Raw genomic sequence first — 11,220 nt, 5'->3', positions numbered from 1 at the left:
TTATCTTAAATTGCAGGTTTGATGTTGAAAGTGAAAGTGATGTGGAATGTGAGTTGTGAAATGTGGCCTAGTGCCAACTATGATGTGATAATTGTGGCCCTAAGTGCCTATGAATTGATATATGTGAAATAAAGATTGAAATGAGATGATTAATGAGAAAAGAACAACGCCTTGGTAAGGCGGCCTATCCGATCGGGCCGTGATTGGATGCCATGCCGCACACATGGTGCTGATATTGAATTCTGGAAAGTGCGAATGGATTGTGATTGAGGTACATGTCTCAAATGAGGCAACCTAGCCGATCGGGTCGTGATCGGATTCCGCTCAAGAAAGTGGTGGTATTGGGAATGATGATGAACAGTATTAAATGCCTCAAACTAAAGCTATGGAAATTATGTGAAAGCTATGTGATTCCTTTTATTTGATGATGTAGTTATTGTTTAAAGCTTTTGTTGAATCCTTATTATTGTTTTGATCTTGTAATGTTGTTCTTTCTAATGAGATGGTGTTTAGTTATACATACTAGTGTTATTCGATGGCACTAACGTCCCTTTTTTCGGAGGCGCTATGTCTTTAAATGGATTTATGTGGTTCCATAGCAGGCAGTGTTGGTCACAGGTAGTGATGCATCTCCCTTTCAGCTGACTTGGTGAGCCCCTCTTCATTTCGGGGTCTTGTACCATTATTTATCATGTACTTTTTATTTTGAGGTATAGCCGGAGCCTTGTTGCCGGCATTTCCATACTACTATTCAGTTGTATTTAAAGGCTCCGTAGACAGGTTGTGGGTAGTGTCGGGTGTTGAAAATTTGAACTAGATATGTTGTTGGCAGAATGTTTCCTTTGTATCTATTAATTGTAATAATTTGGTTAGTATGGTTGAACTATTAATGAAAGACAAAGATAAAAATTGTCAATGAAATGCTCATAAAATAGGATTTATGGAGTTCATCTCCTTGTTATTCATAAATTAATTTTGGGTAGAATGAAACCTAATAGGCTTGCTCAGTCGGGCTTGCTCGGTTGAGCGCCGGTCGCCCCCCTTGATTTTGGGGTGTGACAATTATATCTTGGAATATTGTTACGGATTGATGCATCTTGGTTAGACCTATACAGTGTGTAGATACGAGAATCGAGTCTTATAAATAATCCTGAATTGTCACGCCCTAAACTCGGGTAGCGCGATCGGCGCTCGACCAAGATAACCCCGCCGAGCAAGACTGTATAATACCTTCTACCCGAACTCACTCATGAATAAAGAGATAATCTATTTCATTAATTAGGAAGTGAGGAGGGTCATATGAACAACAACACCAATTCACTGTCAACAGTTACATTATTTATAAGTTTCAAAATACATACACTCTCATAGTTTGATGTGGACCATGTGTTACAATTACAACATTACTAGTTCGACTTCCCCAACACCAACATACCACCCACACTATGTCTACGGAGCCTCTAATTGATATAAAAGAGTACGATGATAGTGCCGGCAACAAGGCCCTAGCTATACATCAAAACATAATACATAAGGACAAAAGATTACATGATCCCAGAATGAAGTGGGGCTCACCAAGTCAGTTGGGAAGACGGTGTACCACTATCAATTATCAAAGTCGCCTATTGTGGAACCACCTGCACCTATAAAAGATGCAGTGCCCCCAGTAAAAGGGACATTTTTTACATGTGGAATAGTACTAGTATGAATTGCTAAACACCCTCTCAATAGAATGAATGATAACACAAGAATGAACAATCATAAACATCAATAGGAGTCTCAAACAATACCCAAAACATCAAGTTAGGAATAAGACATGTTTCAAGCAATTTCCATATTCTAGATTGGGAGGTCTTTAGGACCGATATGCCACCGTTTACAATTTCGATTAAAATTTCCAACTCATTCACCACCATGTGTGCGACATGGCATCCGATCATGACCCGATCGGCTAAGACATCTCATATGAGACATCAACTCCAATCACAATGTCAATTACAATTTCCAGCACAATCACCACCATGAGTGCGGCATGGCGTCCGATCACGACCTGGTCGGCTAGGCTGTCTCATACGAGACATCACCCTTTTTATCAATCATCTCATTCATACTTCTTTCACACCTTTCCATTTTATTGGCATTAGTGGTCACAATCGTAATGTCCCTTTTTTATCTGGCATGTTGCCCGTATTTCATATTTCACATTTTGTGGTCACCTTTTTCTCTTTCAACCATCATCATGGATTTCAACAACAAGGCACTTACATTCAAGACATTAAGCACATATATGAGCAAACAAGAGTCTTAAACGCATTAAGGTTTTTTACACAATTGACATTAGCTATCATTTGAAATGCAACTTGAAGCCATAGCGTTTAGATAAACAACCCATACTTTTAACACATTATCAAATAGTAGTACAACTTAACAAGAGCATTTGGAATACATATTGAACATATATTTTTTTTGACACAAAGTTTATTCGGAGTAGTTGATTCATAGTAAGTAACTCGGGACACACAATGACATTGAGGGGTTTAATTCCAAGAGAAGAGTTTAGCCAATATACCTTACTTGAGCTTCTTTAAACTCTAAAATGTTCCAGAAATCTTAGCAACTTCAATCTATTTTAGAAATATGACGAATTGAACCAAAATCTAGGAATATTATTATGGTTCCAGCTTATTTGAGCATTTTATTGAACAGTAGGTGTGCATTAAGGTTTCAAGGTCCTCATATGGTGGATTCCATCATACTCAAGCCATTATCTATCATTTGTAGCTGAACATTCTTCCTACACCTTTTGATAACACATGTATGCAAGATGAACAACTCCCACACCCAAGAATTGCCTTACTAATTACCTATTTTTAGTTAAATTTTGAAATTGAGGGTTAGGATGTAGAATATTACCTCTAGGATGAAGACCTAGTGAGTTTCCCTTGTTAATCTTCCAAGATTTGAGCAAGAATTGAGGAATAATTGGTTGAGGAACTCTCTCACACTCTAGAATATTTCCCCACTCTCAAAATATAAGTTTGAACCTTCTAAAATGATCCTCAATATTCTTTTATAAGAATGGGGTCTTGTTTTTAAAATCAAAAAAATGAAGCTTCGAAACACAATCTGCGGTCGCATAAAGCTTTTTCGGTCCACAAAATGGCCTCCGGAATTGGGAACCTCTAATTGGGTATGCGTTCATTATGCAGCTTGCAAACCTGTTCTGTGGTCGCATAATCGACCGCTAAATGGCATCCAAACTTGCCAAATTTTTGCCTCACTTTGTGGCCATTCTACGGCCCGTAGAGTGATTTTGCGGCCACATAGTGGACCGCAGAAATGCCCTTTTTCTGCCAAACGTTTTCTTCAACACCCCATCGCACTGTTCAACCCAAAAAGTCTGTACCGCGGCTCTCAAGCTCGCCAAAAAGAATCTCTACAATCATGAACACGTAAGTCTACCTTGGTACCATGAAATCCCAGGTTTAGGTAAAATTTTACTGGGACTTACATCCTCCCCACTTAAGATCATTCGCCCTCGAATGAGGGTCAAAATTCAGCATTAGTATCCACTGTGGTCCAGCTAATACTTCACACACCAACAACCCCCAAATTTTTACTAACTCCCTAAATTTCCAAAAATTTTGGTAGAGTTTCCTCTGTAACTAGGCCTATCCACCTGCCAGAGAACCCCAGAAACAAACCCTAACAACATATGCATAATCCAATGACGTAACATAATACAAAACAACACCAACAATGGCCTCATAAGCAACATGTAACCATAAAGGAACACCCTTTAACATCAACTATACAGGTGATACATAATTTTGCAAGCAACAATTTCATAAACACAATTACATAGATATTCAAACAAATGAGCGTACTTCCTCTTCATTTCTTCCTCGGCTTCCCAAGTAGCCTCTTCAACCTGTTGGTTTTGCCATAGTACTTTCACGGAGGCAATCTCTTTATTTCTTAGCTTTCGGACTTGCCTATTAAGAATGGCAACTGGAATTTCATCATAGTTCAGTTCTTCATTAACCTCAATAGTCTCAACTGGCACAATAAGCGACAGATCTCCAACTACCTTCTTCAACATAGACATATGAAATACCAGGTGCACTAATGACATCTCATGTGGTAGCTCAAGCTTGTATGCCACCTGACCAATTCTCTGAATTATTCTGTATGGCCCGACATACCTCGGGCTTAATTTCCCTTTCTTACCAAAGTGCATTACACAATTCTTGGGGGAAACCTTCAAGAATACCCAATCATCTTCTTTGAACTCCAAATCTCTACGACTAACATCTGAAAAGGACTTTTAACTACTCTGAGCAGCTTTAAACTAATCCTTAATGATCTTAACCTTCTCCATATCCTGATACACGAGGTCCGGTCCTATCAACTCTTGCCCAATCTCAAACCACCCAATGGGAGATCTACATCTTCTACCATATAAAGCCTCAAACGGTGCCATCTGAATGCTAGCATGAAAACTATTATTGTAGGTAAATTCTATGAGTGGCAAATGATCATCACAGCTACCTTTGAGGTCACGAACACAAGCGCACAACATATCCTCAAGCGTCTGAATAGTCTGCTCTTCCTACCCATCTATGCTAAGATTCACTAAAGTACCCAAACCTTGCTGAAATTTCTTCCAAAAATTAGCCATGAACTATGACCTCCCGATCAGAAATGATAAAAATTGGGGTGCCATGCAACCTGACTATTTCTTTGATATACAACTGAGCATACTGTTCTGCTGTGTCAGTAGCCTTAACCGGCAAGAAATGTGCTGATTTTGTGAGTCGATCCACAAACACCCAAATGGAGTCAAACTTGCGTGGAGTGCACAATAGTACTACCACAAAGTCCATATTAATCATTTCCCACATCTGCATTGGAATTTCTATGTTCTGTGCCAACCCACCAGGCCGTTGGTGTTTGGCTTTTACTTGCTGATAATTTGGACATCTTGCCACAAAGTCCACCACGTTCCTCTATATATCATTCCACCAGTAGACTCCCTTGAGATCATGATACATCTTTGTAGAGCCTAGGTGCACGGAATACCTAGAAGTGTGAGCCTCGATCATGATTATTTCCCAGAGACCATCTACATTTGGAACACATAGTCGCCCTTGGTTCCTCAGTGTACCATCATCCATGCCAAGAGAAAAAGCCATAGTCTTATGTTAATGAATCCCCTCATTCAATTGTGCCAACAATGGATCGTTGTATTGCTTCTCTTTGACTTCCACAAAAGTGACAATTCAGCCCTATTTTGCATAATCACCCCTCCTTCACTAGAGTCCGCAAAATGAACTCCTAAACTAGCCAACCGATGAACTTCCTTGGCCAATGGGCTTTGATATGCCTCCAAGTGAGTCAAACTACCCATAGATTTCCATCTAAGAGCGTCTGGCACAACATTGGCCTTTCTCGGGTGATATAGGATATCGATGTCGTAATATTTGAGTAACTCAAGCCATATTTTCTGTCTTAGATTCAGTTCCTTCTGTTTGAAAATATATTGAACGCTCTTGTGTTCCATGAATATATCTATATGGACCCCATACAAATAATGACGCCAAAACTTTAATGCAAATACTATCGTTGCAAGTTCTAAGTCATGTGTTGGATAGCTCTTTTCATGATTCTTGAGTTGCCTAGAAGCATAAGAGATCACCTTGCCATGTTGTATCAATACACACCCAAGCCCGACCCTTGAAGCATCACAATACACCACAAACCCATATATACCCTCTAGTAGGGTCAACACCGGTGATGTAGTCAGTCTTGATTTTAGCTCCTGGAAGCTCTTTTCACAAGCATCAGACCATTGAAACTTACTCGCCTTCTGCGTCAATTTAGTCAACGGAGAGGCAAGGGTAGAGAACCCATCCACAAACTTCCTGTAATACTCCATTAATCCTAAGAAACTAGGAATCTCTGTTGGAGTTGTAGGTTTAGGCCAATTCTTCACAACTACAATCTTCTAAGGGTCAACCTTAATTCTTTATCTAGAGACGACATGACCTAAGAATGTGACAGATTCTAGCCAAAATTCACATTTCAAAAACTCTGCATAGAACTCGTGCTGATATAGAGTCTGTAGAACTGCCCTGAGATAATTGGCATGGTCCTCTCGACTTCGTGAATATACAAGAATATAATCAATAAAAACTATCACAAAAGAGTCAAGGAACGGCTTGAAAACTCGATTCATAAAAGCCGTCGGGGTATTTGTTAGCCCAAAAGACATCACCAGAAATTTAAAGTGCCCATATCGGGTTCTAAAAGCTATTTTCGGAATATCCTGCTCCCTGATCATCAATTGGTGATGCCCAAATCTTATATCAATTTTGGAGAAGTATCTGCAATTGATCAAACAAGTCATCTATCCTTGGTAGTGGGTACTTATTTTTGATTGTGACCTTATTGAGCTACCAATAGTCAATACACATCCTTAGTGACCCATCTTTCTTTTCTACAAAGAGAACCGGTGCACCCCAAGGTGACACACTCGGTCGGATGAAACCTTTCTCTAACAAATCCTTCAATTGTTCTTTCAGCTCCTTCAATTCCGTCGGTGCCATTTTGTAAGGTGAAATAGATATAGGTTGTGCGCTCGACATCACGTCAATCCCAAAATCAATCTCGTTTTCTGGTGGGATTCCAAGGAGCTCTTCCGGAAAGACATCCGGAAATTCATTCACAACTGGCGCAGACTCAAGTGTATGTGTCTCATCAATGTCCGTAACCCGGACCAAATGGTAGATAAACCCCTTGTTAATCATCTTCGTGGCCTTAAGGTAAGAAATAAACTACCGTTCGGTAGCACATTATCCCTTTCCATTCAATCACTGACTCACTTGGAAATTCAAACCTCACAGTTCTAGTTCGGCAATCAAGCTTGGCAAAACATGAATAAAGCCAGTCCATCCCTATTATCACATCAAAATCAACCATTCCCAGTTTAATGAGATCGTCTATGGTGTCCCGATCACACACCGTGACAACACAATCCCGATAAACCTGCACGGCCACAATAGACCCACCAACCGGAATAGATACAAAGAACGACTCATGGAGTTGTTCCGATTCTATCCCAAATTCCATAGCAACATATGGGGTGACATAGGACAAACTAGAACTAGGATCAATAAGAGCATACACATCATGAGATTGGATAATCAATATACCTGTGACAATGTCTAGGGAAGCCTCTGAACTCTGGTGACCCCTCACAGCATAGAAACGGTTGGGTCCTCCCAAACTCCGTGTACTGCCTCTAGTTGCACCACGCCTTGCGGGTACTGGAGTGCCTTGGGCTGGAGGGGGTGTTGTGGATATAGCAGCTGCAGAACTGGATGGATGTGTAATACCCCTACCCTTGCCCTGGCGGGATGAACGACAATTGGTCTGAATGTGACCCCTCAATCTGCAACCATAGCATATGGGTTGGTCTTTGGAGCATATCCCCAAGTGCATCTTCCCACACCTAAGGCATGGGGACCTTTGTTGCTGCTGGAATCTCCCACCAGACCGACCCTACTGATAGGATCCCTTTGTGATGACCCAAAAGGTCATCACTCATTTTGAAAGTAAATTCTATGTTTTGAGGCTTTAAAAATCTCCTTTTATCTCACCTTGATTTGCGTTCATAGTCCGGGCGCATTTTCGGAAAGCTTTTATGTGAAAACTAAGTGAAATAAGGAATTTGGCTTTAAAAAATTGAATAAAGTTGACTTTGGTCAACATTTTTAGTAAACAGACCCGGACCCGTGATTCGACGGTCTCGTAGGGTCCGTAGTAAAATATGGAACTAGGGCATATGCTCGGAATCGAATTTCGAGGTCCTAAACCCGAGAAATGAATTTCTAAAGAAAATTATTTTGTAAAAAATATAAGAGTTTTTGGAAATAAAAAGATGTTTGAAATTGATGGTATCGGGCCCATATTTTGGTTTCGGAGCCCGGTACAAGTTTGAAATAATAATTAGGTTGAATTTGTAAAATTTGGTAAAGATCGGAATTGGTTTGGTATAAAATGGACCTAAAGTTGAGAAATTGGAAATTTTGGTGTTCTTGAATGATTTCATGAATTTGGGGTTTAATTTATAGTTGTTGATGTTGTTTAATAATTTTTAGGTTAGTTTGCATGTTTGGTTTGGAGCCCCAAGGGCTCAGATGAGTTTTGGATATGCCACAGAGTGAAATTGGACTTAGGAACAAGTGTTGGTATCTGGTATTTTTGCCCAGGCCTCTGATCTCGCAATTGCGAGATCAAGCTGCGAAGTTCTTAGGCTTGGTAATTGCAACCCAAGCATCACAAATGCGACCCAAGCCTGGTCAGGCCCTTTTCGCAAATGCGAACCCATGTTGGAAATTGCGTAGCCCTCTTTTTCGCAAATGCGATGTTACCTTCGCAAATGAGAAGGTGATCGGATTTTTCCTTGGAGCCAAACGAGACAGATTTTTCGAAATTTCGAAGATAGCAGGTTCCAAAGGGGTTCGCAATTGCGAACCCTGGTCGCAATTGCGACATCTGCAACCTACTAAATCATAACTTAGCCGAAAATTCTTCATTTTTCAAACGTTCTCAAAACCTAAACTCTCTTGGGAGATTTTCTAAAGAAAAGTTCTTCTCCAAATCAATTGTAAGTTATTTCTAACTCATTTTCTTTAGTCTATAACAACTTTTGTTTACATGATTTCCACCCAAAATCAAGGGTTTTCATGGGAAAAATTGGGTGTTTTGGATAGAACTTAGGTTTTTCAAATTTTGAGGATTTGGACCTCGACTTGAGGTCCAATTTCAAAACAAATTATATATTTGGGTTTGTGGGTGAATGGGTAATCGGGTTTTGGTTCGAACCTCGAGTTTTGACCATGTGGGCCCGGGATCGATTTTTGACTTTTTGGGGAAATCATTGGAAAACCTATTTTCATGCATTAGAATTGATTCATTTAGCATTTGTTGATATCGTTAAGTAATTGGTGGCTAGATACAAGTGAATTGGTGGTGGAAACAATAGGTAAAGCGATAGTTGAGGCTTTAATTGTGTTCGTGGCATCGAGGTAAGTGTTTGGTTTAACCTTAGCTTGAGGGATTAGGAGTTGTGTCTTATTTGTTTTGTGTTAATTGTTGATTATTACATATAGGCATGGTGAGGAGTATCTATACGTTGGTGTCAAGCATGCCCGTGAGTCTTATATTATGATTAATGTGACTCCATTTCATATTGTTCATGCTTTATATGATGATTTCTATTTTTGAACAAGGCTTGTGGAAGTATTATTGGTAAATGAACATTGTAGAGCGTTGGCTCAAGTTGAGAAATGAGTTGTGAGGAAATTGTGGAAAAGAGAAGAGGTTTATGATATTGTCTCCCTTGCTGGGATGTTATTGCTTTTGATATTATCTCCCTTGCCGGGATGTTATTACTCATGATATTATTTCTCTTGCCGGGATATTGTTGTTATGATATTGTTCCCTTGCCGGGATTTTATTGTGATATTATTGATTCCCTTTCCCAAATTGCTTCGTGATTGTTGCTTGGGTGAGGAAGAGTGTAAAACACGAAGGGTGATGCCATGCATAAGTTTGAGAGTGTTAATGCACGAAGGGTGATGTTGTGCCAATATTGTAAGGTAAAAGCACGAAGGGTGATGACGTGTTGCACGATGTACAATGCCATGCCATGATATGAGTGATAATGCATGAAGGATAATTCGGCACCATGATTATGTGAGGTAAAAGCATGAAGGGTGATGTCGTGCTGATTATATTGATTCTTATGGTGAGGACGAGAGTAAAAGTACGAAGGGTGATGCCATGCACTTGTCTTTGATTTCTGATTCTTGTTGATAATTGAGTTATGGTGTTCTTTACATTTATCTACTATTTTTCTGTTGTTACTTGTTGTTCCCCGCAGCATGTTTCCCCCTCCTATCTTTAACTGTAAATTTCTGCCTTTACTTTTCTATTGTATATGATTTAACTGCACAGGTTTATTTGATAGTCTTGTCCGAGCCTCGTCACTACTTCACCGAGGTTAGGCTAGGCACTTACCAGCACATGGGGTCGATTGTGCTGATACCACACTCTGCACTGTGTGCGGATCCCGATGCTGCAGCGTTTGGACCACAGTGAGGTTACTGCCTTCAGTCCATCAGGCGGCCCGAGGTAGTCCTGCAGGCGTCCGCAGGCCTTGGCATCTCCTTCTATCTTCTTATATCGTTTCTTCTACGTATTTCTAAAACAGCTTGTATTATCTTTCGGACCCCTACTTGTAGTATTCCTAGACAGTCTGTGAAATTGTGACACTAGATTTGGGTAGTTTTTGGTTTATGGAGTTGTACCGGTATTAATATTAAATTGTTATATTTCATTTTTCCGCTTTATTATTTCCGCTGATTATGCAATGTTAATTCATAACTGCTAAAGGATTAAAAATGGAAAAGGTAAATAATTGTAATTATTGGCTTGCCTAGCTTTCACTAGTAGGTGTCATCCCGACTCCCGAGGGTGGGAAATCCTGGTTGTGACATCCTTGTTGCCCTGACTGGTCCTAAAACGACTCCTCTACTGCTGACTGGGCCCTGACGACAGTGCACTAACTGAAGACTGAGCAAAGGACTAGGATGGCCCTGATGACCCTCCCCTGAATGTTGACTTGCCACCACCACCAGAAGAACCATCCAAGTTGCCTGCGGACTGGGCCTTAATGCTACCCTCTCGCTCCATTTTGTTCTTTAACTTACGGTTCTCTATAGCTTGAGTAAATGCCACCATCTTCCCATAGTTCATGTCAGAATTCAAGGCAGCTATAGCGACTTCATTAATAACCAAGGGCCTAGTGCCCTGCACAAACCGGCGCACTCTAGCTTCCATAGTGGGCAACATATGAATAGTATACTTGGACAGGTGCGCGAACTCCATATGGTACTCCCATACACTCATGCTACCTTATTTTAGTGTCACGCCCCCAACCTCGGGAGGCGCAACCGGCGCTTAGTCGAGTGAACCCAACTGAGCAAGCCTTATCAAACACTTCCTACCCAACTCAACATGAATAGGAAACCATGCTTTCATTTATTTAGAGGAGGAAAGATAGTACATTAAACGTTGTTACTTCATTTTATATCATAATGTTAAGTAGTAGCTAAGTTCCAAAATTCCATAAAATTACACTTTAGAGAAGAA

At 40.3% G+C, this 11,220-nt stretch overlaps 2 protein-coding genes across 2 annotated transcripts; both read right to left on the bottom strand.

Moving 5' to 3' along the window:
* Positions 1-3,805: 3,805 nt before the first annotated feature.
* On the bottom strand, positions 3,806-5,195 carry LOC138883069 (uncharacterized). The gene is made up of 2 exons (XM_070163729.1): positions 5,123-5,195; positions 3,806-4,314 (listed from the first exon to the last, which is right to left on the bottom strand). Exons 1-2 carry the CDS (start codon positions 5,193-5,195, stop codon positions 3,806-3,808), a joined length of 582 nt encoding a protein of 193 aa, XP_070019830.1.
* A 1,624-nt stretch (positions 5,196-6,819) lies between these two features.
* Positions 6,820-10,908, bottom strand: LOC104215203 (uncharacterized). The gene is made up of 2 exons (XM_070163728.1): positions 10,673-10,908; positions 6,820-7,453 (listed from the first exon to the last, which is right to left on the bottom strand). The coding sequence occupies exons 1-2, from the start codon at positions 10,906-10,908 to the stop codon at positions 6,820-6,822; spliced, it is 870 nt and encodes a 289-aa protein (XP_070019829.1).
* Between the last annotated feature and the right edge of the window lie 312 nt (positions 10,909-11,220).

This window comes from Nicotiana sylvestris, chromosome 12 (genome assembly GCF_000393655.2).
Source record: "Nicotiana sylvestris chromosome 12, ASM39365v2, whole genome shotgun sequence".
NCBI lineage: Eukaryota > Viridiplantae > Streptophyta > Magnoliopsida > Solanales > Solanaceae > Nicotiana > Nicotiana sylvestris.
Note: the sequence above shows the minus strand (reverse complement) of the source record. Positions and strands in the feature narration are given on the sequence as shown.

What these genes read in the sequence shown, in the direction of transcription:
- LOC104215203 (XM_070163728.1), bottom strand. Translation starts at nt 10,908, where the DNA reads ATGGAAGCTAGAGTGCGCCGGTTTGTGCAGGGCACTAGGCCCTTGGTT. An exon ending in AAGTCAACATTCAGGGGAGG is followed by an intron (nt 7,454 to 10,672) that starts GTCATCAGGGCC and finishes CTATGGTTGCAG; the next exon opens with ATTGAGGGGTCACATTCAGA.
- LOC138883069 (XM_070163729.1), bottom strand. Translation starts at nt 5,195, where the DNA reads ATGGCTTTTTCTCTTGGCATGGATGATGGTACACTGAGGAACCAAGGG. An exon ending in ATGTGTTCCAAATGTAGATG is followed by an intron (nt 4,315 to 5,122) that starts GTCTCTGGGAAA and finishes AGTCCTTTTCAG; the next exon opens with ATGTTAGTCGTAGAGATTTG.